This window comes from Pelodiscus sinensis, chromosome 1, assembly GCF_052426305.1.
Source record: "Pelodiscus sinensis isolate ZL-2025 chromosome 1, ASM5242630v1, whole genome shotgun sequence".
In the NCBI taxonomy this organism is placed as follows: Eukaryota; Metazoa; Chordata; order Testudines; family Trionychidae; genus Pelodiscus; species Pelodiscus sinensis.
Window position 1 is genome coordinate 1,165,766 of NC_143052.1, and position 27,433 is coordinate 1,193,198.

Consider the following 27,433-nt stretch of genomic DNA (forward strand, 5'->3'; position numbering starts at 1 on the left):
TTCCCTCCCCCCAAGTGCGGCTCACCAAGCCGCCCCTGCATCCCTAAAAATGGCCCCTGGCCCCTGGTTCCTTGTGCTCACCATTTGGTGTGGCAAAGCAAGATGGCGCCGGCCAACAGGAGCCTGATGTGGCCAAAAAGCCACCGAGTTGTGTTTAAAGGTGCAGTGTCCTTTTTTTTTTTTTTGCTCGGCAACTTTTTCCCCCAGCTCTTTGCACTCTTATCCCCAACTATGGTGGCTGTTTGCCTTTAGCGGGTTGGCCAACCGTGGTCTATAGCATTAACCGCTATTTGTTTTTCTGTCTCGGTTAGTCAGTTAATCGCCTGCACTGTTACACCTCTGTTACTCCCCACCCCCACCCTGTCCTAAGGCACAAGGCAGAGCCCTGCACTGCCAGGCACCCACCTTCTCTCTTCCCTGGGCTCAGGCCAGAGCCTCAGGCTCGGGGCGCTTGTGGGGCCGTCACCGGTGAAAGGGCCTTGCGGTACCCTACTTGCCCCCCTGTGGGCTGAAGGCAGGTGCTAGCCCTGCCCCCCGCGCCCAGTGAGGCAGTAGACCCAGCCGGGGGCTCTCACTGGAGCCCGGGCAATCGGGGGGGCTGAGGTCTCGCGACTGATCTTGGGACTGTGTCCTGGAGCGCTTTCTTGGGGCGCTGATGGACGCGGGGCAAGGGGAGTGCGGCCTGCCTTGCGCTAGGACAGCTTTCTGACTAACCTTGCCTGCCGGAGACCAGCGCCAGGCTGACCCCAATGCAGAGCAGCAGGAGCTGGCCTGGGCAAACCCCCTTTTCAGGCACGTGGCAGTGGAAATGCCACAGATACAGTCAGCAGAAGTGGTACCTGTCAGCTGTAGGGCCCCGTTCATGAGGCTGACTGAGCAGGCTGGGTGTCCCATCTGGAGCCTTTGATGTTGAAATGCGGGTGTTACAGGCAGGAGGAATTGGCTTTGTAACCCGCCAGCCAGTTAATAAGCGTTAGGGGGAGCCCAGTTCATCTTAGCAGGGAAAACTTAAAAAACAACAAAGAGTCTGGTAGCACCGCAGGGAGCAGCAAACACGCAGATGGGATCCTGGGCTTTCGGGGGCACAGCCCCTGCCCCATGCTGGTGCTCCAGTCCCCCGCCCTCTGCCCCCCACTCCGCAGGGCTGGAGCAGAATCACTGGGCCTGGGCCCTCCGAGGCTCTGGAGTGCGAGGGGAATATGGGCAGGGCTTCCTCCTCCTCGCCAGCCGGGACCTCATCCGCGAGGAGTTTGGGGTTTTGCTTCTCACGTGTGACTTGTGTGCTGTCCCCGACTGATCTTCCGGCGGGTCAGCGACCCCGGCCCAGACGAGGCTCCAGCCCTGGGTAATGGGATCAGATCTGTCGCTCAGCTCCAGTTCTGCAGACGCTTGCGGGAGTTGGTGAGAAGAAGGGCGGTGATGAAATCCAACTGAGCGCCCAGGCAGGTTGAAATGTTCCCTGCAGGTTGTGTGTGCCCACTGCTGAGGTCCGGCGTGTGTCCAGATCCCCTTTGGCGCGGAGACTGTCCGGTTTGGCCAAGGCACGTGGCAACACACACGGATCATGTCGGTGGTTGTGCAGTTGTATGACCTATGGGCCGGCCCGAGCCATTTTGGCGCCCCAGGCGCACGGCGGGTGCGCGGGCCTGCCCCTGGGGCACACGGCACATGTGCTGCCCATCCCAGCTCCGTCAGTGCTGCTGGCGCACGCGCCGGACCGTGCAGGGCCCCGCAGCCGTGGGGGGAAAGCCGCTGCTGGCTGGTGCCGCGGGGCCGGCACTGTGGGAGCCGGGCGCGCAGTGCCTGATGGCAGCTAGAAGGGATGCTGCGCACCCCTTCCAGCTGCCATCAGGCACCCCCGGCTCGCCCACCCCTCAGTCTGGCCCTGGATGAGCCCCTGGTGCGGTGGCTGATGTGACTAGGGCTGTGATGGTGTTACGCGTGTAGATGTGTGGGCAGAGCTGGAAATCGGGGGTGTTGCGGGGGGTGTTCCTGGGTGAGTGTGTCTGCGGTGTGCTGTGTGCTGCTGGGAAGAGTTTGCGTGTAGACGGGGCCTGGCCTGTTCCCCAAGGCCCGTTTTCCAGGCTCGGTTATAGATTGTCAGTGACACGCTGGAGGGTTGAGCTGGGGGCTGAGTGATGGCCAGCCGTGTTCTGTTCTTTTCCTTCTTGGGCCTGCCTTGGAGAAGCAGGTTCCTGGGGACTCATCTCGTCTGGCTCTGCCCATCTTTGCTCACTCCCGCAGCGGAGAGTTCGGTTGTAGGACGCCTGCCGGAGGTGTGTCTGCCTGTGGGGTTGGAGCGAGTCTGGCTGTGCCTTAGGGCCTGGCTGTAGCCCATCGCCCCTGCGGTGTGTGAAACCGTCCTGTAACCAGTCATACTCCAGCAGCCTCATTGATTTGCACATAGGAAAAAGCCGCTTCATTGCCGGCTCGCCTGCTTCTGGGCCTCCCTGCCTGGGTCTGAGCCAAGGGCTGCTCGGTGCCGATCCAGGCCCAGACGTCGGCACAAAGCAACAGCCAAAGAACGGGCTGCGGGAAGCCCCGCTCTTTGCACCCTGCCGTGCGTGCAGCCGTTTGTGCCGGGGGGGACGTAACTTCACTGCCGATCCTTGTTACTAAGCTCCAAGCGGTGCCTGGCCCCTGCAATCCTCGTTGGTTCCAAGGTATTAATGAGCTGTCAGGCTGAAACAGCCTCGTTAATTTCTGGAATAAATTAATCCCTTCCCCCCCCCCCTCCCCAAGCCTGGCTGATTTTGACTGGCACCTGTTTTTACACAAATGTTTAATTAAAGTCATAATGAGTGTAAAAATCAGAACCGTGGCTGGAGACGAGGGCTCAGAGCCTGTGATCTGCATTCCGGGACAGTAGGATGGGCGCGTGGCAGGAGGGGAGGCTCCATGGCGTGGGGAGGAAGAGGGATGGGTGCATGGTGGGAGAGGAGGCTCCATGGCATGGGGGGGGCGTGGAATGGGCGCGTGGCAGGAGGGGAGGCTCCATGGCGTGGGGGGGGCGTGGAATGGGCGCGTGGCAGGAGGGGAGGCTCCATGGCATGGTGGGGGGCAGTGGGATGGGCGTATGGCAGGAGAGGAGGCTCCATGGCGTTGGGGGGAAGTGGAATGGGCGCGTGGCAGGAGAGGAGGCTCTGTGGCGTGGGGGGGGAGTGGAATGGGCGCGTGGCAGGAGAGGAGGCTCCGTGGTGTGGGGGGGGAGTGGAATGGGCGCATGGCAGGAGGGGAGGCTCTGTGGCGTGGTGGTGGGGCCAGTGGGATGGGCGCGTGGCAGGAGAGGAGGCTCCGTGGCATGGTGGGGGGCTGTGGAATGGGCGTGTGGCAGGAGAGGAGGCTTCGTGGCGTGGTGGGGGGCCGTGGAATGGGCGCATGGCAGGAGAGGAGGCTCCGTGGCATGGTGGGGGGCCGTGGAATGGGCGCGTGGCAGGAGGGGAGGCTCCATGGCGTGGGGGTGGGGCCGTGGAATGGGCGCGTGCAGGAGAGGAGGCTCTGTGGCGTAGGGGTGGGGGCAGTGGGATGGGCACGTGGCAGGAGAGGAGGCTCTGTGGCGTAGGGGTGGGGGCAGTGGGATGGGCACGTGGCAGGAGAGGAGGCTCCGTGGCATGGGGGTGGGGGCAGTGGGATGGGCGCGTGGCAGGAGAGGAGGCGCCGTGGCGTGGGTGTGGGGGCAGTGGGATGGGCATGTGGCAGGAGAGGAGGCGCCGTGGCTTGGGGGTGGGGGCAGTGGGATGGGCGCGTGGCAGGAGAGGAGGCGCCGTGGTGTGGGGGGGGAGTGGAATGGGCGCATGGCAGGAGGGGAGGCTCCATGGCGTGGTGGTGGGGCCAGTGGGATGGGCGCGTGGCAGGAGAGGAGGCTCCATGGCATGGTGGGGGGCTGTGGAATGGGCGTGTGGCAGGAGAGGAGGCTTCGTGGCGTGGTGGGGGGCCGTGGAATGGGCGCATGGCAGGAGAGGAGGCTCCGTGGCATGGTGGGGGGCCGTGGAATGGGCGCGTGGCAGGAGGGGAGGCTCCATGGCGTGGGGGTGGGGGCATGGAATGGGTGTGTGGCAGGAGAGGAGGCTCCGTGGCATGGGGGTGGGGGCAGTGGGATGGGCACGTGGCAGGAGAGGAGGCTCCGTGGCATGGGGGTGGGGGCAGTGGGATGGGCGCGTGGCAGGAGAGGAGGCGACGTGGCATGGGGGTGGGGGCAGTGGGATGGGCGCGTGGCAGGAGAGGAGGCGCCGTGGCTTGGGGGTGGGGGCAGTGGGATGGGCGCGTGGCAGGAGAGGAGGCGCCGTGGCGTGGGTGTGGGGGCAGTGGGATGGGCGCGTGGCAGGAGAGGAGGCGCCGTGGCGTGGGTGTGGGGGCAGTGGGATGGGCGTGTGGCTCCCTCGGCCCACCATTTCACACCGGAGAAGAGATGCGAGGGGGGCCCAGCCTGCAGGTACCCACCTTGGTGCCCGGGAGCAGCGCCGGAGAAGAGCCGACGCTGCGGGTGCCCAGCCTGGCAGGGCTGTGCCCAGACTTGGCGTCTGCCCGAGAGCGGAAAGAAGAGGCCAGCGGCAAGAGCGAAGAGCAGCACCTGGACCTGCTGCCGGGGCTGAGGTCTCCGCTAGGGATGCGAGGTGCCGTGTAACCATACGGGTATTATCCATCACACGACGGCTCCATGTTGGCGGGCAGGGCCCTGGGGAGCCCCCGCCACGCCGCTGCCTACACCGGGGTGGCAGCAGTCCCTGCTGGGGTGGGGCGGAGGGGGAGCCGAGCTCCCACGGCCCGGCACAGACAGAGGCTGCTCCGCAGCAGCCCCCCTGCCTCCGCTTCCGCACGGAGCCGATCCACATGGGCGGCTGGCTTGGAAGCCCGTTTTCTGCGTGCACGGCTCCCGCATGCCCCTCACCGCGCTACTGCCTCTCACAGCATGGCGGCGAGGGGCAGACGGCTCTTGGGATCGGGTGTTCGCAGGCTTCCCACGGGCACCGCCTCCCGCCTCCCCCCTCTGCTGCCTCTGGTACAGAAGCGGGGAGCAGGGGGAGGGCTGCGTGTCGTTGAGAGGCTTACCCAATACGCCCTTTGCGCTGTGGAAGGAGGAGAGGCCGTCCTCGCGCTTGCAAGGGGTTTGCTGTTGTGGCATCGGCGTGTAGCTAGCGCGTCCTTGGAGGGGAAGCTGCCCCGTCTGACCGCTCTGGCTGGCAGCCGCTGCCCTGGGCCGAGGGAAGGGACACGTGGGCGGAGCGGTCACCCCTAGACGCGCACAGAAAGGGAGGAAGCGCCGCTGCCCTGGGCCGAGGGAAGGGACACGTGGGCGGAGCGGTCACCCCTAGACGCGCACAGAAAGGGAGGAAGCGCCGCTGCCCTGGGCCGAGGGAAGGGACACGTGGGCGGAGCGGTCACCCCTAGACGCGCACAGAAAGGGAGGAAGCGCCGCTGCCCTGGGCCGAGGGAAGGGACACGTGGGCGGAGCGGTCACCCCTAGACGCGCACAGAAAGGGAGGAAGCGCCGCTGCCCTGGGCCGAGGGAAGGGACACGTGGGCGGAGCGGTCACCCCTAGACGCGCACAGAAAGGGAGGAAGCGCCGCTGCCCTGGGCCGAGGGAAGGGACACGTGGGCGGAGCGGTCACCCCTAGACGCGCACAGAAAGGGAGGAAGCGCCGCTGCCCTGGGCCGAGGGAAGGGACACGTGGGCGGAGCGGTCACCCCTAGACGCGCACAGAAAGGGAGGAAGCGCCGCTGCCCTGGGCCGAGGGAAGGGACACGTGGGCGGAGCGGTCACCCCTAGACGCGCACAGAAAGGGAGGAAGCGCCGCTGCCCTGGGCCGAGGGAAGGGACACGTGGGCGGAGCGGTCACCCCTAGACGCGCACAGAAAGGGAGGAAGCGCCGCTGCCCTGGGCCGAGGGAAGGGACACATGGGCGGAGCGGTCACCCCTAGACGCGCACAGAAAGGGAGGAAGCGCCGCTGCCCTGGGCCGGGGGGAAGGGACACGTGGGCGGAGCGGTCACCCCTAGACGCGCACAGAAAGGGAGGAAGCGCCGCTGCCCTGGGCCGAGGGAAGGGACACGTGGGCGGAGCGGTCACCCCTAGACGCGCACAGAAAGGGAGGAAGCGCCGCTGCCCTGGGCCGAGGGAAGGGACACGTGGGCGGAGCGGTCACCCCTAGACGCGCACAGAAAGGGAGGAAGCGCCGCTGCCCTGGGCCGAGGGAAGGGACACGTGGGCGGAGCGGTCACCCCTAGACGCGCACAGAAAGGGAGGAAGCGCCGCTGCCCTGGGCCGAGGGAAGGGACACGTGGGCGGAGCGGTCACCCCTAGACGCGCACAGAAAGGGAGGAAGCGCCGCTGCCCTGGGCCGAGGGAAGGGACACGTGGGCGGAGCGGTCACCCCTAGACGCGCACAGAAAGGGAGGAAGCGCCGCTGCCCTGGGGCCGAGGGAAGGGACACGTGGGCGGAGCGGTCACCCCTAGACGCGCACAGAAAGGGAGGAAGCGCCGCTGCCCTGGGGCCGAGGGAAGGGACACGTGGGCGGAGCGGTCACCCCTAGACGCGCACAGAAAGGGAGGAAGCGCCGCTGCCCTGGGCCGAGGGAAGGGACACGTGGGCGGAGCGGTCACCCCTAGACGCGCACAGAAAGGGAGGAAGCGCCGCTGCCCTGGGCCGAGGGAAGGGACACGTGGGCGGAGCGGTCACCCCTAGACGCGCACAGAAAGGGAGGAAGCGCCGCTGCCCTGGGCCGAGGGAAGGGACACGTGGGCGGAGCGGTCACCCCTAGACGCGCACAGAAAGGGAGGAAGCGCCGCTGCCCTGGGCCGAGGGAAGGGACACGTGGGCGGAGCGGTCACCCCTAGACGCGCACAGAAAGGGAGGAAGCGCCGCTGCCCTGGGCCGAGGGAAGGGACACGTGGGCGGAGCGGTCACCCCTAGACGCGCACAGAAAGGGAGGAAGCGCCGCTGCCCTGGGCCGAGGGAAGGGACACGTGGGCGGAGCGGTCACCCCTAGACGCGCACAGAAAGGGAGGAAGCGCCGCTGCCCTGGGCCGAGGGAAGGGACACGTGGGCGGAGCGGTCACCGCTAGACGCGCACAGAAAGGGAGGAAGCGCCGCTGCCCTGGGCCGAGGGAAGGGACACGTGGGCGGAGCGGTCACCCCTAGACGCGCACAGAAAGGGAGGAAGCGCCGCTGCCCTGGGCCGAGGGAAGGGACACGTGGGCGGAGCGGTCACCGCTAGACGCGCACAGAAAGGGAGGAAGCGCCGCTGCCCTGGGCCGAGGGAAGGGACACGTGGGCGGAGCGGTCACCCCTAGACGCGCACAGAAAGGGAGGAAGCGCCGCTGCCCTGGGCCGAGGGAAGGGACACGTGGGCGGAGCGGTCACCCCTAGACGCGCACAGAAAGGGAGGAAGCGCCGCTGCCCTGGGCCGAGGGAAGGGACACGTGGGCGGAGCGGTCACCCCTAGACGCGCACAGAAAGAGAGGAAGCGCCGCTGCCCTGGGCCGAGGGAAGGGACACGTGGGCGGAGCGGTCACCCCTAGACGCGCACAGAAAGGGAGGAAGCGCCGCTGCCCTGGGCCGAGGGAAGGGACACGTGGGCGGAGCGGTCACCCCTAGACGCGCACAGAAAGGGAGGAAGCGCCGCTGCCCTGGGCCGAGGGAAGGGACACGTGGGCGGAGCGGTCACCCCTAGACGCGCACAGAAAGAGAGGAAGCGCCGCTGCCCTGGGCCGAGGGAAGGGACACGTGGGCGGAGCGGTCACCCCTAGACGCGCACAGAAAGGGAGGAAGCGCCGCTGCCCTGGGCCGAGGGAAGGGACACGTGGGCGGAGCGGTCACCCCTAGACGCGCACAGAAAGGGAGGAAGCGCCGCTGCCCTGGGCCGAGGGAAGGGACACGTGGGCGGAGCGGTCACCCCTAGACGCGCACAGAAAGGGAGGAAGCGCCGCTGCCCTGGGGCCGAGGGAAGGGACACGTGGGCGGAGCGGTCACCCCTAGACGCGCACAGAAAGGGAGGAAGCGCCGCTGCCCTGGGCCGAGGGAAGGGACACGTGGGCGGAGCGGTCACCCCTAGACGCGCACAGAAAGGGAGGAAGCGCTGCTGCTCTGGCGCTGACGCTGGCACGGAGTCCGGGGCCGGCACACCGGGCGTGGCACGTGGTCGGAGCTGGCGGGCTGGGCTGCCAGCCTCCAAGCGCTCAGGGCCTTGCTTTCAGCCGCCAGTGTGGCCGCAGGCGTCCGGCCGCGAGCCGCTCGGCCTGGCCCTCGAGGTGAAGGCGAAGGGAAGAGGAGACGGGAGCGGGCGGGGCCAGCTCCACCCCGGGGAGGGGTCCAGGTCGAGTGGAGGCGACGGAATCATTCAGGCCTCTCTTCCTAGGGGCTGGGGGTGTCGCTGTGCGTCCCGCTGTCCCAGGACACGGCAGAGGTGGAGGGCGAGGGATCGCGTCTCGCCCAAGCCCCTTCCTCCTGCATCCTCAAGGGAGTGGTGAGCAGCACAGCCCCTCCCCTTGGCCAGAGGGACCCTTGTTTCTGCCACCGGCTGTGGTTCATTGGGTGCTGCTGCTGCTCCTTTGCCAGGCGTGAGCGTCAGACAGGCCTTCAATGGCGTCAGGAGACGCCTGGTGTAGGGATCCCTGCTGCTGATTTGGTTTGCCCCTTTTCTCTTCCTGCTGATTGTTCCAGGTTATTCATCTTAGGAACTGTCGCTTACCTCTCCCAGTTTTACACACTCTCTCTCTCTCGCTCTCTCTCTCTCATATAGAATTATAGAATACTAGGACTGGAAGGGATCTCAAGAGGTCATCGAGGCCAGTCTCATGCACTGTTACTCACACGCATACACAGGAACCGTCGCTTACATCATCACACACACACACACACTCTGTCGCTTACATCTGTTTTTCACACAGACACAGAGAAACTGTCTCTTACATCTCAGTCTCTCTCTCTCTCTCACTCACACACACACACACACACACACACACACACACACACACATACACACACAAGAGAACCGTCGCTTACATCTCAGTCTCTCTCTCTCACACACACACACAGAAGAACCGTCGCTTACATCTCAGTCTCTCTCTCACACACACACACACACACACACACACACACACACTGAAGAACCGTCGCTTACATCTCAGTCTCTCTCTCACACACACACACAGAAGAACCGTCGCTTACATCTCAGTCTCTCTCTCTCACACACACACACACACAGAAGAAACGTCGCTTACATCTCAGTCTCACACACACACACACACACACAGAAGAAACGTCGCTTACATCTCAGTCTCACACACACACACACACACACACACACACACACACACACACACACACACTGAAGAACCGTCGCTTACATCTCAGTCTCTCTCTCACACACACACACAGAAGAACCGTCGCTTACATCTCAGTCTCTCTCTCTCGCACACACACACACAAACACACACACACAGAAGAAACGTCGCTTACATCTCAGTCTCTCACACACACACACACACACACACACACACACCCCGCTCTCATGCAGACACAGCCCTTCCACCCTATATGTGCAAACATGGCTACCGAGGAGTTAGATGAGGGACCTGTTCAGCCGATGGTACTTGAGCAGTCTCTGAACCATTAGCAATAGTATTTGAGAAAGTACAGAGGATACAGAGGAAAGGGGAGGCCCAGAGTCTGGGGAGGGGCAGACCTAGCCCCGCTCATCCAAAAGGAGAGCAAAGACGGCCTGGGGCCGCAGGGACCCGCCAACCTCGGGTGAGCTCCAGGGAAGACACTGGGACAGGTTATTACGCAGTCAGTTTGTAAGGGCCGTCGGGTGGCTAACAGGAAGGCACGTGACTTTGTCAAGAGCAAAGCATCCCAACCCAAGCCAGGCTCCCTCTCTGATGTGGGTATTCGCCTAGTGGAGAGGACACGGCAGTCGTGCCGATCATGGTCTTTGCTTGGCGCGGTGAGACCCGTGGAGCATTGCGACCGGCTGAGCCCGTGGGCTCTCGGCAGCGCTGTGGTGCGTGAGAGGGCGGTTCCGTGTGGTGAGACCCGTGGAGCATTGCGTCCGGCTGAGCCCGCGGGCTCTCGGCAGCGCTGTGGTGCGTAAGAGGGCGGTTCCGCGTGGCACGGTGAGACCCGTTGAGCATTGCGTCCGGCTCAGCCCGCGGGCTCTCGGCAGCGCTGTGGTGCGTAAGAGGGCGGTTCCCCGTGGTGCGGTGAGACCCGTGGAGCATTGCGTCTGGCTGAGCCCGCGGGGTCTCGGCAGCGCTGTGGAGCGTAAGAGGGTGGTTCCGCGTGGTGCGGTGAGACCCGTGGAGCATTGCGTCCGGCTGAGCCCGCGGGCTCTCGGCAGCGCTGTGGTGCGTAAGAGGGCGGTTCCGCGTGGTGAGACCCGTGGAGCATTGCGTCCGGCTGAGCCCGCGGGGTCTCGGCAGCGCTGTGGTGCGTAAGAGGGCGGTTCCGCTTGGCGCGGTGAGACCCGTGGAGCATTGTGTCTGGCTGAGCCCGCGGGGTCTCGGCAGCGCTGTGGTGCGTAAGAGGGCGGTTCCGCTTGGCGCGGTGAGACCCGTGGAGCATTGCGTCCGGCTGAGCCCGCGGGCTCTCGGCAGCGCTGTGGTGCCTAAGAGGGCGGTTCCGCATGGTGCGGTGAGACCCGTGGAGCATTGCGTCCGGCTGAGCCCGCGGGGTCTCGGCAGCGCTGTGGTGCGTAATAGGGCGGTTCCGCTTGGCACGGTGAGACCCGTGGAGCATTGCGTCTGGCGGAGCCCGCGGGGTCTCAGCAGCGCTGTGGTGCGTAAGAGGGCGGTTCCGCTTGGCGTGGTGAGACCCGTGGAGCATTGCATCTGGCTGAGCCCGCGGGCTCTCGGCAGCGCTGTGGTGCGTAAGAGGGCGGTTCCGCGTGGCACGGTGAGACCCGTGGAGCATTGCGTCCGGCGGAGCCTGCGGGGTCTCGGCAGTGCTGTGGTGCGTAAGAGGGCGGTTCCGCATGGTGCGCTGAGACCCGTGGAGCATTGCGTCTGGCTGAGCCCGCGGGCTCTCAGCAGCGCTGTGGTGCGTAAAAGGGCGGTTCCGCTTGGCGTGGTGAGACCCGTGGAGCATTGCATCTGGCTGAACCCGCGGGGTCTCGGCAGCGCTGTGGTGCGTAAGAGGGTGGTTCCGCATGGTGCGGTGAGACCCGTGGAGCATTGCGTCCGGCTGAGCCCGCGGGGTCTCGGCAGCGCTGTGGTGTGTAAGAGGGCGGTTCTGCTTGGCGTGGTGAGACCCTTGGAGCATTGCGTCCGGCTGAGCCCGCGGGGTCTCGGCAGCGCTGTGGTGCGTAAGAGGGCGGTTCCGCTTGGCGTGGTGAGACCCGTGGAGCATTGCGTCCGGCTGAGCCCGCGGGCTCTAGGCAGCGCTGTGGTGCGTAAGAGGGCGGTTCCGCGTGGTGAGACCCGTGGAGCATTGCGTCTGGCTGAGCCCGCGGGGTCTCGGCAGCGCTGTGGTGCGTAAGAGGGCGGTTCCGCTTGGTGCAGTGTGACCTGTGGAACATTGTGTCCGGCTGAGCCCGCGGGGTCTCGGCCGCGCTGTGGTGCGTAAGAGGGCGGTTCCACGTGGCACGGTGAGACCCGTGGAGCATTGCGTCTGGCTGAGCACGCGGGGTCTCGGCAGCGCTGTGGTGCATAAGAGGGCGGTTCCGCGTGGTGAGACCCGTGGAGCATTGCGTCCGGCTGAGCCCGCGGGCTCTTGGCAGCACTGTGGTGCGTAAGAGGGCGGTTCCGTTTGGCACGGTGAGACCCGTGGAGCATTGCGTCCGGCTGTGTCCGCGGGGTCTCGGCAGTGCTGTGGTGCGTAAGAGGGCGGTTCCGCTTGGCACGGTGAGACCCGTGGAGCATTGCGTCCCGCTGATCCCGCGGGCTCTCGGCAGCGCTGTGGTGCGTAAGAGGGCGGTTCCGCTTGGCACGGTGAGACCCGTGGAGCATTGCTCCGGCTGAGCCCGCGGGCTCTCAGCAGCGCTGTGGTGCGTAAGAGGGCGGTTCCGCTTGGCGTGGTGAGACCCGTGGAGCATTGCATCTGGCTGAGCCCGCGGGCTCTCGGCAGCGCTGTGGTGCGTAAGAGGGCGGTTCCGCGTGGCACGGTGAGACCCGTGGAGCATTGCGTCTGGCTGAGCCCGCGGGGTCTCGGCAGTGCTGTGGTGCGTAAGAGGGCGGTTCCGCGTGGTGAGACCCGTGGAGCATTGTGTCCGGCTGAGCCCGCGGGGTCTCGGCAGCGCTGTGGTGCGTAAGAGGGCGGTTCCGCTTGGCGTGGTGAGACCCGTGGAGCATTGTGTCCGGCTGAGCCCGCGGGGTCTCGGCAGCGCTGTGGTGCGTAAGAGGGCGGTTCCGCTTGGCGTGGTGAGACCCGTGGAGCATTGCGTCTGGCTGAGCCCGCGGGGTCTCGGCAGCGCTGTGGTGCGTAAGAGGGCGGTTCCGCTTCGCGCGGTGAGACCTGTGGAACATTGCGTCCGGCGGAGCCCGCGGGCTCTCGGCAACGCTGTGGTGCGTAGGAGGCCGGTTCCGCTTGGCGTGGTGAGACCCGTGGAGCATTGCGTCCGGCTGAGCCCGCGGGCTCTCGGCAGCGCTGTGGTGCGCAAGAGGGCGGTTCCGCTTGGCGCGGTGAGACCCGTGGAGCATTGCGTCCGGTTGAGCCCGCAGGGTCCCGGCAGCGCTGTGGTGCGTAAGAGGCTGGTTCTGCTTGGCGCGGTGAGACCCGTGGAGCATTGCGTCTGGCTGAGCCCGCGGGGTCTCGGCAGCGCTGTGGTGCGTAGGAGGGCGGTTCCGCGCGGCGCGGTGAGACCCGTGGAGCATTGAGTCTGGCTGAGCCCGCGGGCTCTCGGCAGCGCTGTGGTGCGTAAGAGGGCGGTTCCGCTTGGCGCGGTGAGACCCGTGGAGCATTGCGTCTGGCTGAGCCCGCGGGCTCTCGGCAGTGCTGTGGTGCGTAAGAGGGCGGTTCCGCGTGGCACGGTGAGACCCGTGGAGCATTGTGTCCGGCTGAGCCTGCAGGGTCTCGGCAGCGCTGTGGTGCGTAAGAGGGCGGTTCCGCGTGGCGCCGTGAGACCCGTGGAGTATTGCGTCCGGCTGAGCCCGCGGGCTCTCGGCAGCGCTGTGGTGCGTAAGAGGGCGGTTCCGCGTGGCGCCGTGAGACCCGTGGAGTATTGCGTCCGGCTGAACCCGCGGGCTCTCGGCAGCGCTGTGGTGCGTAAGAGGGCGGTTCCGCGCGGCACGGTGAGACCCGTGGAGCATTGCGTCTGGCTGAGCCTGCGGGCTCTCGGCAGCGCTGTGGTGCGTAAGAGGGCGGTTCCGCGCGGCGCGGTGAGACCCGTGGAGCATTGCATCTGGCTGAGCCCGCGGGCTCTAGGTAGCGCTGTGGTGCGTAAGAGTGCGGTTCCGCGCGGCACGGTGAGACCCGTGGAGCACTGCGTCCGGCTGAGCCCGCGGGGTCTCGGCAGCGCTGTGGTGCGTAAGAGGGCGGTTCCGCGCGGCACGGTGAGACCCGTGGAGCATTGCGTCCGGCTGAGGCCACGGGGTCTCGGCAGCGCTGTGGTGCGTAAGAGGGCGGTTCCGCGCGGCGCGGTGAGACCCGTGGAGCATTGCGTCCGGCTGAGCCCGCGGGGTCTCGGCAGCGCTGTGGTGCGTAAGAGGGCGGTTCCGCGCGGCGTGGTGACACTGCCCTCAGCCTCCCCGGGCCCTGCGGATGAAGTTGGAGCAAACCTCAATATGTGGGACCAAAGTGCGGGTCCGTCTCTGGGCAGCCGCTGGGCCGGTCTCCCTGTGAGGGAGCAGAGTCCTGCCCCGCTGACAGGCCGGCCGACCCCGGCTCGAGGCAGGGCACCGGAGCCCAGGGGGAGATCCAGTCGGAGCTGCAGACAGAGACGTTCCCTGAGAGCAGCACCAGGCAGGAAAAGCTGGGGGGGAGTCCCCGGGAAGCTGGAAGGACTGAGGGTGCCGGGGGAATTCGTGTGGGTGCTGTAGCCAAGGGCGGCTGAGGAGCTGTGGCGAATGCAGGCCCAGCGGCCACCCCTGAAGTGAGGGGGAGGCGGAGTAGGGCTGGAGTACGTGGCAGCTGCCGCTGCTGGAGTCTCTCCTTCCCGGCGGCACATGGGGCCACGCGGCTGGAGTCTCCCCTCGGGTTTCAGGCAGCACTAGGAGCTGGCTCCTGCGCACGAGGAGGCGGTTTCAGGCCCGCGGGTCCTGGGGGGCGTTGGCCCCGTGCAGATGTTAGCACTTGCTGTGCTGAGCAAAGCTGAGAGGAAACCGGAGACACTTTGGGGGAGCCTGGGGGTCGATGTTTTCATTTTGCTCTTGCCCCCAAGGCCTCACACGGGGGGGCAGTGTAATCGCTAGGCAGGAAGCGCTCGCTCGGCGAGAGGCCCCCACCCAGACGGCGGTGCGAGAGGCCGACTGCAGCCCCAGAATGCCCTGGGCCAGAAGAGCCAGTGGCCTGCTGGCTGCAGTAGCGGGCAGGAGAGGCAGGCGCTGGAGGGGAGTTGACTCAGAAGGCGGAGCTGGGGGGGACGGTGGCTGCAGGGTTGTCCAGGGCAGTGCGTGCCCCAAGAGAGCCACGGCCCAATCCTCTCCAGGAGGCCGTCATGAGCCAGCCTGAGGAGAAGCAGCTGTTCTGCGGGGCGCTCGTCCCTGGGCCGAGGAGCCGTGACGTCTGGGGAGGGAAATGGCAGACCCAGGCCACAGGAGCCGGAGCTGGCTGGGATGGAGCCCGGTCCTTGCGGTGAGCGAGCCGAGGGGCCCAGGCGTGTGCGGAAGGAGCGGGAGAGCCGTGGGAGGGAGGTAACGGGGAAGAACCGGTGTGAGGTGAGAGCCAGGTGGGTCTGTCCCTCGGGCTCAGAGCGCAGCCTCTGGCGTGGAGCCGGGAGGCTCTGTCACTGCTCAGCGGAGGGGACGCGGGACCCACCCCCGGCCACAGGGAAGGGAGGCCGCTGAGAGGAGCAGGCTGCAAACTCAGCTGCTCTGGGCCCTTCCCTGGCGATTGCAGGCAACGCCTGGCATTTGGTGGCGCCCAGAGGCCCTGCGCAGGACTCAGGCCCGGTTGTGCTGGGCAGGCGCAGAGCCGAGGGGCGCTGGCCTCTCCGGGCACCATCTGGATGCAGCGTGTGAGCCAGTGGGCTCGTGAGGCACTGGCCCTGCTCAGCTGGCTGCCTGGGTTGCAGCCCTGGGCTTTTCGCCTGGGACGGGCAGGCGGTAGGGAAAGGTCTCCCCTGCCTGGCCTGCCTAGAAGTGCCATGACGGGGTTGGCAGCAGGCTCCGGGTGTAGTGGCCTGGACAGTTGTCAGGGATTCCCCGGCGGATGGGGCGAGGTGGCTGCAGGCAGAGCAGGCTGGGAATGGGCCGGAGGCTGGGTTCCTGGGTCAGCTCTGAGGGCGAGATTTTGGAAGGGCAAGGGGCTTGCGTAGAACCAGAGAGGGGGCAGCTGTGGGGCTGCAGAGATGCCGGCAGCAGCCGTGCTCGGCCGGGTTGCAGGTGTCAGGCCAGGTGAGTGGAGGCCGCAGTCCGGGCGTAGGGTGGGGAGGGCTGGTGTCGCCAGAGCAGAGGGCCAATGGGGGGGTTTGGGCATAGGAACGTGCCCAGATTTCGAAGAAGGCTGAGCAGTGCGTCCAGGCCGGGCTGAGTCAAAGCTGGACGCCCGAGTAAGGGCTGGTGCAGAGGGAGGGAGCGGCCTCGCCGGATACCGTCCGCTGCGAGTGCTGCCTCGTCGCCCGGGGGCGGCTCCGGAGAGCCCGGGGCTAAGGATGTCAAGGGAGTGTGGCCAGTCGGGGATTTGGATTGACTCCACGACTGGTCCATAAGGGAGGCTCGCTCCAGGACTGCTGGGCCTCTGCGCCCGGCTCCTATACACGGGGCACAGCGGTCCCGGTTTCGAGGGCAATATTCAAGGGTGCAGCCCCGAGACGCGGGGTGCCCCTTTAAAACAGGCTGTGCAGCTCCGACGCCGCGTCCCAAGCCCAAGGGTGCTGGGATCTCGGCCCCGCGACACGGTGGCCTTGCTGGGATCCCTGCCGGGGGCTGCTGCCGGAGCAGCCTGTGGCCACGACGAGCCTTGGTCCGCAGCGGGCAGAGGCTACTTTGCGGCTTCCTCCCCTCCCCCACCCCCCCACTGCTTCTGAGATAGGCGGAGTGGGGGGGGCGCAGGCGGCACCACAGAGACGGTGCCGGGGTAACCAGCTTTAAAGCCGGCTCCCCCAGCACCGGCTCCTGCTCCCCCCTTGCTTCCTTTCCAAGGATATGTCTACACTACAGACACCTGGGAGGAGGGAGCTGGAAGGGGGAAGAAGGGGGAGGGGAAGCTCAGGGTCGGGGGTCTTGCCGGACCAACTTGACTTTCATGCTGACCTGCTCCCGGGTTCGCATGTGGCCGTTGGTGGCCAGGCTGGCAGCTCTCCTGCCATAGACGGCCACTTTCCTGTGCCTAGTGCGGAGATCGTGGACGTTGGAGGCCTCCCCCCCAAACCTGAGTAAGGTCCATGATCTCCACCCTGGACCAGGAAGGCGCCCGCCTTCTCCGGGCCCTGGCAGGCTCTGGGGAGCTGGCAGCCTGCTCCTGGGGGCGGCGGAGGGCTGGCTGCCAGTGACTTGCTGGCTCATGTTTTGGGGCCACTGGGTCGGAGCAGTGACTGCTGGCTCTGGGCTGGCTTGGAGCTGGCCCAGGCCCTGTGGCCAGAGTCTACCCCTTGAAGGGCTCTGGAGAGGGGGGAAGGGAGTGGAGTGACCAAGGAGCAATGTGTCGAGTGTCAGAGGGGGGGCCGTGTTAGTCTGAATCTGCAGGAGCGGCGAGGAGTCCCGTGGCACCTGTCGGAGCATTAATACTTCAACCCTTCGGTTAATCTGTAGGTGCCACAGGACTCCTTGCTGCTCACAGAGCAATGGGCTCAGGTTGCAGGGGGGGGTCTAGGTTGGAGATTAGGAAAAACTGTTTCCCTAGGTGGGGGGGAGGCGCTGGGCTGGGTTCCCTGGGGAGGGGTGGAATCTCCATCCCTAGAGGTGTTTAAGTCCCGGCGTGACAAAGGCCTGGCTGGGCTGACTGAGTTGGGTTGGTCCTGCCGTGGGCAGGGGGCTGGAGTCGATGACTCCTGAGGGCTCTTCTGTGACATGTCTAATGTGCACATGGAGCTGAGGCCTGCCCTGACGCTCCGCTGGGTCCTGACCCAGAATCCTGTCGATGGCAGGTTCCCCTGTCACTGGCTCGGCCGGGGTCTGACCAGACCCCACCCAGGCTTTCTCCCCGTGCGCTGGTCTGTCCCCGCTGCCAGCGGCAGGGCTAGCCATACCATGCCGCCAAGGCAGACGGCTCCGAGAACTGGGGGGGGGTATGGGCAGATAACGTGGGGAGGTCAGAGCCCTTTGTCCAGTCCCCCGTCTCAGTGGAACAGCTGCTACTGAAGTTGGCCGTTTGTAACTAGCGACACAACAGGCGCTTTCTCCTGGGACTTCCTTGGTGTTCCGAGACACACAGAAAATCAATACTAAAGGCCCAGCACGCGTCTCCGCAGCTCTTCAAAGCCTCGGGGGCAGCTTATTTAAACTTCTCTTTTCTGCGTTGTTCTGGATCGCTTGCTCCGGTCAGGGGCCAGTAGCACTGCCGGGGCTCCTGTTGTTCCTGATTCACTTTACCTCCTTGTTGCCTTTTTATCGGGTGGCCTTCTGCTTCCTTTTCTTTGTCTCCCCTTGCTTCCCACTTTCTGGCTTTTGAGTTACGCTCATCACTGTCCCTTGGCATCGTCCCCTTCCTTCCACTTGCGGTGGGCCACTTTACAGCTGCCTTCACTGCCCCTCTAATCCTGTTTCTTTTCACCAGTATTGCCGCCTTTGGGCGCGTAGGAGGGTGTTGTTAAACAATTTCCGATTATCGTCTGTACGTTTCTGATTCATTTCTTTCTCCTGGCTTATTTGACTCATCTTGTTTTCAGCTTGCGAAAGTCGTCCTCTTAAATCCCAGGTATACGTAGGGATCTGTCAGTAGCTGGTTTGGACTCCGCTCCATGTGCTCGTTATACATGTGATTGAATCGTGCTTCCTAGAACCTCAGTTACCGTTGATTTCCAGAGACAAGGTGGCTGAGGTAATATCGTCTGTTGAGCCAACGGGAGGTGAGCGTTTCGAGCGACTCGGGGTCTTTCGGAGATCGGGGGAAGGAGCGGAGTGTCTGACAAACATTCGTTTTTAGTTCTGTGGCCAGTTCCTCTCCGGCTGAGTGCCCGTTCCTAGTGTCTACATCAGGAAAGTGTTTATCAGCTGGAGAGCCAGAAGCCTCGTTAAAGAGTTAGGAAAGCTGCCTTTCCATGGACTCCAGGCGCGTAGTCTGTTTCGCCTGACAGAGGAGGGTAGGAGATGAGTTGATTAAGGACCTAATGGAGGACAAATATTTGATAATGGACACTTGTGTCCAGCAGAGAAAGGGCTCGTGCCAGCCAGTGGTTGGAAGTTGGAGCCAGACAGATTCGGACCCCCAGGGAAGGAAGGCACGAAGTGCTCTCCCCAGTAACAGGTTCCCAAGCGCTGGGGCAGATTTCTCTCTCGCTGGCCACCTTGAAGTGCAGATTGGCTGCGTTCTGTGGACTTCTGCTCTAGGAATGGTTGTGGGCTGGGCTGGGCTGGGAGCTGGACGAGGCCCCTGTGACTATCTCGGGAGGGGCTTAGGCCAGTCGGGTTCTAACTAGCTAAACACGGGAGCGGTTCCTTCCGTCCCGGGGCCGGTGTCTGGGCACCGCTAGGGCCTGCAGGATGACGGCTCTTCCGCAGGGGGTGAGGGGCGGGCAGCGCCGCTGAGTGAGCCCACACAAGGCTTTTGTGATGTCAAGGCAGGCGGGCACTGGGACGAAGGGCACAGAAGTGATGCCAACTAATAACAATGGCGGCTAAGCCCTTGCAAGGGGCTGGACTAGGAGGGCCAGTTGCCAGGTCCTGGAGCCGGCCGGAGGGCTACCCGCAGTACAGGAGGTGGAGCAGGAGCACTTGAGAAGACAGGCTCTCCAGCAGACTTCCTCCTTGGCTTGGCAGAGGGCGGAGAGAGTCCGGGCCTGGGCTGGGGAGATGCAGCCTCCGGACAGGAGAAGAGAGAAGTCCCTTCTCCCAGGGGTTTGCCCAGCTGGGCTGGGGGGCGGGGGGCGCCCGGCCTGGCAGTGAGAGAAAACAAAGGGCCCCATGGAGGTTAATGGCATGAAAAGAGCAGCAGAGTCCGCTTGAAACCCCCAGTGAATGTGCCCGGAGGAAGCGCCAGCGGGAGGGAGCGCAGGAGCCGAGTGACACGGCTGGCGAGCCGCCTGTAACCCTCTCCGTGCTCACGGGGCACACCTGGCTAGTGTGAGCCCCGGCTGGGCCCACCCAGAGCGCTAAGTCCAGTCTCCGCAGGTGTGAGCAGCGAGTGCTCGAAACGCCTGTGCGGACACTGCCCCCACGCGCCAGTCGGGACCTTCCTCCCCTGGAGGGCAGCCTGGCTTCTGGGGGGCGTGTGGCGCCTGCAGGCGTGAGGCGGGCTAGAGAGGAGGAGCAGGGCGGGGCGAGGTTGCAGAATATGCCAGGAGCCTGCTGTGAGAGGGAAGGGCAGAAATCTCCTAGGGAAGGTCGCAGCCCAGGCCACACGTAAGAACGGCCACACTGGGTCAGACCAAAGGTCCATCTAGCCCAGTAGCCTGTCTGCCCACAGTGCCCAGCGCCAGGTGCCCCAGAGAGGGTGGACCGAAGACAATGATCAAGCAATTTGTCTCCTGCCATCCCTCTCCAGCCTCTGACAGACAGAGGCCAAGGACACCATTTTATCCCCTGGCTAATAGCCTTTTATGGACCTAACCTCCATGAAATTATCCAGCTTCTCTTTAAACTCTATTATAGTCCTAGCCTTCACCGCCTCCTCTGGCAAGGAGTTCCACAGGTTGACTACACACTGTGTGAAGAAGAACTTCCTTTTATTAGTTTTAAACCTGCTACCCATTCATTTCATTTGGTGTCCTCTAGTCCTTATATTATGGGAACTAATAAATAACTTTTCTTTGTTTGCCCTCTGTGAAATCGTGGGGGTACCTTGCTGGTTGCTAGGCTGGGGCTGTGGGTGACCCCCACTAGCTGCTGCCTGTACCACGGCCCAGCCGAGTAGCTGATGGGACAGGGAGGTGACCTGTTCTACCGGTTACCTCCCAGGGAGAGGATCAAAGGAAGGTGGAATGCTGCCCCTGGCTGGGGGGCAGGGCTGGAAGGGAGGCTTTTAGTTTGTGTCTGGGATCATGGAGGAGACAGCCTAGGGAAGGGGCTGGGATTTAGGGGCCCAGTCTCCCCCAGCTCAAAGGGGGCTGAGGCATCCTAGGCCTGCCCTGAAACCAGATGACATCTGTGCTGTACCCTGGAGAAGCAAGAAACTCCCTCTGTTCTACTGGCTGGGGGAGTCTGTTCGTGCCACTATGGGGGTGCAGGAGGCGGGGGCCCCAACGCGCCGTCACACCCTCTCCACACCACTCATGGTTTTATAGACCTCTGTCATATCCCTGCTCAGGTAACTAGGAAAGAGGCGTCCCTCAGCAGTCTGCATGGGAACCAGTCTAGCCAACATATTCGGACATGAGCTGGAGAAAGAGGGAAACAGGGAGGTGGCAAAATGTGCAGATGATCCCAAAGTGTTCAAGATAGTTTGTGATGGACCAGGCCATGTCTGGGCACCGCTAAGGGCGTCCGCTCAGGGCGAATTGCTCAAATCCGGGGCTTCTTACAGCCCCCTTGACTGGTGACCTCTCCAAACAGGCCACAAACCAGTCCCACAGAGCGCTTCAGCTGCCTGCCTGAAGCCTCCCGAGCAAAACCCCTCCGACACCCCAGCAATATCCGTGCCCCAGATGGCCCCGGGCCTATACACAGGTGGGGGGTCCTAGCACCCAATCCCACCTACCCCGAACAAGTTCTGTCCAGTTCCAAGAAACCAGCCACAGATCCCTGGTCAATTTACCCTCTGGACCTTACCCACAAATCACGCTGGGACAATCCTTTAGAATATATATCTAAAGGTTTATTATTACAAGAAAGAAAAGCCTGAGAGTGAGGTTATTAAAGTACAGTACATTACATGCACCGAATCTCCCAGTCCTCGATGCAGGCTCTAGCAGAGATGTTGCAGCTGCTGGTTAAAAGTCCTTATTGCACATCCTAGGATCAGGATGGGTTCACAGGTCTTCCGGGCTCTTCAATCCCTGCAGTGCTGCCTCTGGGATGAAGTGCTGAGCTGAGAACAAAATGGCATCGACCACATGGCCTCTTTTATCCCCTTCCTGGCCTCTTCTTGTATGCAGCAAGTCACCTGGTCAGAGGCCAATCTCTATGTTCCCTGCTAGCTGCCCTCAGGTGACAAATCCCATTCTTTGGGTGTGTCCATAGCCTATTGAGAGTCATTGTTCCACAGGGCTTCACTACTCAGCCTGTCCATAGCCATGTTTAACCACATTCAGAGAAATATTCAGCTTCCACACAGATTACAGATTCCTACCTACACACACAGACATTATACACTCACATAAATAGCGTACATAAGATCAACAAACAATAATCTCCCATTCAATACCCCACATGGCTCCCCCCACACCAATTTCTGGGGCCAACACCCCCACCTAGGGGTGCAGCAGCGATCTGGCTGCTTCCCTCCAATTCAGCAACGTGACATAGTTCAGACCAAAGCAGCCTGTGAAGAGCTGCAAAGGGGTGTCACAAGACGGGGTGAGTGAGCTGCACAATGGCCGGTGAAGTCCGATGTTGATACATGCAAAGTGATGCACTTTGGAAAACAGCTGGACATACACGGGGGGGGGGGGGTGTCTAAGTTAGCTGGACGTAGACTCATAGACTCATAGACTCCAAGGTCAGAAGGGACCATTATGATCATCTAGTCTGACCCCCTGCACAGTGCAGGCCACAGAATCTCACCCACCCCTCTTAGAATAATCCTCTCACCTATATCTCAGATATTGAAGCCCTCAAATACTTTGAAGACCCCAAGATGCAGAGATCCTCTACATACACAGGGGTGGGTCTAAACTAGCTGGACATACACAGGGTGGGTGTGAGTTAGCTGGACATACACAGGGTGGGTGTGAGTTAGCTGGACGTACACAGGGGTGGGTCTAAACTAGCTGGACATACACGGGGTGGGTGTGAGTTAGCTGGACGTACACAGGGGTGGGTCTAAACTAGCTGGACATACACGGGGTGGGTGTGAGTTAGCTGGACGTACACGGGGGTGGGTCTGAATTAGCTGGACGTACACGGGGGGGGGGGGGGTGGAGTCTTAAGTTAGCTGTTACCACTCCAGAAAAAGACTCTGGAGACCTTGTGGATGGTTCTCTGAAAAGCAGACAGATGGTCGGGAATCATTAGGAAATGGCTAGACAAGGCAAACTACCCTGTTTTCAGTAGATACATCCCTGCTCTTCCCACCTACTGAATGCTGCATGCAGACGTGGTCGCCTCAGCTCAAAAAAATCTCTTGGAATTAGAAAAGGATCATAAAAGGACAGCAAAGCCATTAGGGTTTGGAACAGCTTCTGTATGAGGAGAGATTAGTACAACAGGGACCTTTCCGCTTAGAAAAAAAGAGGTCTATAAAATCATGACTGGTGTGGTCACCCGAGGAAATTAAATGGCATCGGGTTTCAAACAAACAAAAGGAAGTTTTTTTTCACCCAATGCACAGTCAACCTGTGGAACTCCTTGCCAGAGGATATTGTGAAGACCAGGACTTTGACAGGGTTCAAAAAGAACTCGATAAATTCATGGAGGGCAGGTCCATCAGTGGCTATTAGCCACGACGGGCAGGGAGGGTGTCCCTGGACTGTGTTTGTCAGCAGCTGGGAATGGGCGACAGGAGGGATCACATGAGGATTCACTCCCTCTGGGGCATCTGGCGGTGGCCACTGTGGGCCGACAGGACCCGGCTTAGTTGGACCTTGGGTCTTACCCAGCCTGGCCGTTCTTGCATGTCGATTAGCTGAGACCATCAGCTCCTGGGAGTGTTTGTGCGGTCGGTGCCGCGCCCAGCCTGGGGCGCTGCCGTAAGCCGTAGGGCGCCGGGGGAGCACTGCTGGTTTGTGCTGCCGGTGCAGAGTTGGTGCGTCCTGGAGCAAGTGAGCGGCTCGGGGGAGGGCCGGCCAGCCAGTAGGAGACGGGTGTTCAGTCTAGTTAGCTGACCCGCCGTAGCTCACTCAGGCTACTGGTGAAGACAAGACCAGAGCTAGCCACTCCGGTTCAGCCCCCTCAGGCACCTCCCCGTGGCAGGCCCTCTGCACAGACCAGGTTGCCGGGGCTTGGCGCTCCTAGGCAGCTACCTCAGGCTGATCAGATGCCAGACCACACCTGGGGGGAGCGGGGGGCTGGGTTCCCTAGGGAGGGGGGAATCTCCTTCCCGGGAGGTCACAGAGCCCTGGCCGGGCTGGTCCTGCCTTGGGCAGGGGGCGTGATGCCGGCCTAGTGGCTCTGAGTGCGGGGGCTGGGCTCCGTGTGGTTGAGAGGCGGGTGGCCGGGTGATCACCAGCAGAACTGGGGTGCGTCTAGGGGCCGGGGCCCGCCCTCCGTCACTCAGGTTAGCCCTCGGGCTGTTGAGCAGCCGTGCCGAGAGCAGGCCGGGCTGCTGCAGAGGTGCTGTTCCCACGGCTGGGGCCGGTCCCCGTGACGCCGGTGAGCCGGGGCCTGTGCTGGTGGAAGGGGACGGATTCGGCCTCTGTCCCGCAGGGGCGTCAGCTGGCCACCACCAGCAAGGGACCCTGGGCCTGGAATGAGCTTTGGCCCTGGGCCTTGCTGCCTTCGCAAGGCAGCTGGGAGGGACGGTGAGTTGGCCCTGCGGGGCCGGAGGGTTCGCCCCTCATGTGGAAGGGCCCTGGCAGCGGGCGGCAGCTGGACTGGGCCTTCACCTTGTTAAAGAGCCGGCAGCACGGGGCCAAACCGGGTAGCAGCTCGAAGCAGGCCCAGGTGGCTGGACAGGCTGTAGCCAGGGCCCAAACCTGCGCGGCCTTGTCCTCCCTGCAGGGCTCACCTGAGCGAGCCGCCCCGGGAGGCAGCGTGTTCCAGTGGTGGGAGCGCAAGTCCGGGCCCAGCCTCAGGAATCGAACTCCACCTGTGGTACTGCCTGGCTGGCGGCTTTGGGGGAAGCCCGGGCTCCTCCCTGTGTGGGAGATGCAGGCAGAGCTTCCCGGGGCACATCTGGAGCTGCGAAGTCGGCACGTTCCTGGGGTGCCAGCTCGCCTACAGAAGCCCCTGTCGTCTCCGGGATGCCCTGGCTTCCGCGCACAGGCAGGAGGGTCTGGGCTCTCTCGCTGCGCACGCCCGGGTCTCCCGCTGTCTGAGGCAACCAACCCTGCCCCAGGCTCTCGAGAGGCTGCTGCGCCGCGGCCCTGCTCCCGTCGAGACGCGTTCCCCGGCCGTGCCTGTCCACCTGCCTCCCGGCCTGACGTGTCTCCCTCTCTCCACAGTGCTGAGTGTCGGCGAGGGGGGCTTCTGGGAAGGCTCCGTGAAAGGGCGGACCGGCTGGTTCCCGGCAGAATGCGTCGAGGAGGTGCAGATGCGACAGTACGACGCACGGCAAGGTGAGCTCTCGGTGGGGCTGGCAGGCCCGGTCTCTTGCTGCTCCCAGTCCGGAGTCCCCACCAGTGGGCGCGCGGCTCGGCCCCACAGGGCGGTGGCTTCCCACCCCTGCCCTTTGGTTGCCAGGTTGGCAGCGAGTCGCGTGCCCTCGGGGGGTGACGGTCGCGCTTCGGCAGGGGCTGCCAGCGTGTCGCGGCCCGGGGCCTGCTCCGGTCTTCGCGCAAGGAGCCGGCTCCCAGGAGCGTCTCGGGCCCTGGTTGTCCCCTTCTGGAGCGAGCTCGCCGAGCGCGGTGGCGGAGGGGCTTGGCTGCGCCGCCATCGGCTTAGTGGGAATCGCTCACCCGGGAAGCCGTGGCCTCGCGGGCCAGTCTCTGGTGCTTTCCCCACCCAATGACGGACGGACGGCCCGCCGGCAGGGCTCCGCGGGCGGGCAGGGCCTTTGGGTCAGGAGGAGTCACGGCAGGACCTGCCCAGAGCGGGTGAGACAGGCAGCTTGCTGCTCTGCACACAGGGCCGGGGCTGGCACGGAGTCCCTGAGTGCCAGTGGGCTGCCCCACTGCTTGGCACCCTGCCCGGCCCATGTGGCACCCGTCCTGCTGGCTCGGCCTGGCAGCCCGTCTGGCCAAAGGGGCCCCCTTCTCGTGTGCTGAGCTCCATGTGCTGCCCCGCTGGCCCAGCAGCGAGCCAGGGCTCCTGACCGACAGCCCCCCACTGCTGGGCCCTGGCAGTGGCTGCTGCGCACACCTGGGACTGCGGCCAGGGCCGACCGTCCCTCCTGGGAGCTCGGTGGCGGCACACTGGTCCCAGCAACAGCCTGGCACCCCAGCCTCCTGGGGGACCCTGGAGCCACGGTTAGGGCCGGGGCGGGGTTTGGCGGGCAGGGAGTCGCTGCGGAAAGCCAGCCAGCACACCGGGGCCGCACGGCGGAGGGCCTGCCTCGGCCAGTCCAGACCGAGGGGCAGCAGTCGGAGCGTGCGGAGCGGCTGGCGGGGGCGGGGGAGTTTGGGGAAGGCAGCTTGAGCGCGGCCGTGAGTTCTGGGGGGCGGGCCATTGCAGGAGTGCTGCAGAGCTGTGTGTGCTCGGGACTGGGGGGCCTACTCTGGGGGGGCTGACCCATGTTTTCCTGGAATCTCCCGCCCCCTCCCGCGAGCCGGACTCGGGGAATTCCTGCCCACCAAGGGCGTGGGAGCCCCTCTCCCTCTGGGGGTCAGAGCCCCCCTCTCGGCTCTCCGAGCGAGCCCGTGTCTCTGGGGGGCTGGAGCTGGGGACGGGCAGGGCACACAGCGGGGAGAACGCCCGCCCGCCCTCCCACACACGGGGCAGGGCAGTTGGCTTGGGGCAGAGCCAGGCTGGATTCGTCTCCCGGGGTCAACTGAGTTTAGGAGCCGGCCCGTGGATCTCAGAGCCTCCCTACCGCAGCTCTCTGTGCCCCTGCCCCGGAGCGCAGCAAAGCAGGGGCTGGGTCGTTTCGCGCCACACCAGCGCCACTGCACTGAGCTCCGGCCCAGCCCGGGGCAGTGAAACCGGGGCCTGGGATTCGCTCTGCCCCGTGGCGCGCGGTCGGGCTAGGGAGCCACGGCTGGGCTCGTCGGGCGGAGGGCAACTGCCGGCAGGCTTGCAAAGCCCGCTTCACAAAATGCACCGGTCTGCTTGGCTCCGAGTGTGTGCGTGTGTGTGACTGCTTGTGTGTGTCTGTGCGCGTGTGTATGTGCCTGTGTGTGTACGTGTGTGTGTGTGTATACGTGTGTGTGTGCCGATGTGTGTGTATGTGCCTGTGTGTATACGAGAGTGTGTGTGTGTGCCGATGTGTGTGTATGTGCCTGTGTGTATACGAGTGTGTGTGTGTGTGTGTGCCCCGGTGTGTATACGAGTGTGTGTGTGTGCCGATGTGTGTGTGTGCCTGTGTGTATACGAGTGTGTGTGTGTGCCGATGTGTGTGTGTGTGCCTGTGTGTATACGAGTGTGTGTGTGTGTGTGTGCCGATGTGTGTGTGTATGTGCCGGTGTGTATACGAGTGTGTGTGTGTGTGTGCCGGTGTGTGTGTGTGTGTGCCGGTGTGTATACGAGTGTGTGTGTGTGTGTGTGTGTGTGCCGATGTGTGTGTATGTGCCTGTGTGTGTACGTGTGTGTGTGTGTGTGTGTGCCGATGTGTGTGTATGTGCCTGTGTGTATACGTGTGTGTGTGTGCCGGTGTGTGTGTATGTGCCTGTGTGTATACGTGTGTGTGTGTGCCGGTGTGTGTGTATGTGCCTGTGTGTATACGTGTGTGTGTGTGTGTGCCGGTGTGTGTGTGTGTATGTGCCTGTGTGTATACGTGTGTGTGTGTGTGCCGGTGTGTGTGTATGTGCCGGTGTGTGTGTGTGTGTATGTGCCTGTGTGTATACGTGTGTGTGTGTGTGCCGGTGTGTGTGTATGTGCCTGTGTGTATACGTGTGTGTGTGTGTGTGTGTGTGCCGGTGTGTGTGTATGTGCCTGTGTGTATACGTGTGTGTGTGTGTGTGCCGGTGTGTGTGTATGTGCCTGTGTGTATACGTGTGTGTGTGCCGGTGTGTGTGTATGTGCCTGTGTGTATACGTGTGTGTGTGTGTGTGTGTATGTGCCTGTGTGTATACGTGTGTGTGTGTGTGCCAATGTGTGTGTATGTGCCTGTGTGTATACGTGTGTGTGTGTGTGTGCCGATGTGTGTGTATGTGCCTGTGTGTATACGTGTGTGTGTGTGCCGATGTGTGTGTGTATGTGCCTGTGTGTATACGTGTGTGTGTGTGTGCCTGTGTGTATACGTGTGTGTGTGTGTGTGCCTGTGTGTATACGTGTGTGTGTGTGTGTGTGCCGATGTGTGTGTGTGTGTGTGTGTGTGTGCCTGTGTGTATACGT

At 63.6% G+C, this 27,433-nt stretch overlaps 1 protein-coding gene across 3 annotated transcripts in view; it reads left to right on the forward strand.

The window, feature by feature from the left end:
* The window catches only part of SHANK3 (SH3 and multiple ankyrin repeat domains 3), a 780,355-nt gene that overhangs the window by 532,059 nt on the left and 220,863 nt on the right, over positions 1–27,433 (forward strand). For all 3 annotated transcript variants that reach the window (XM_075914851.2, XM_089777650.1, XM_075914857.2), the window contains one exon: positions 24,448–24,561. In XM_075914851.2, coding sequence (XP_075770966.2) covers positions 24,448–24,561 — 114 coding nt within the window. The remainder of the gene's footprint in view (positions 1–24,447; positions 24,562–27,433) is intronic.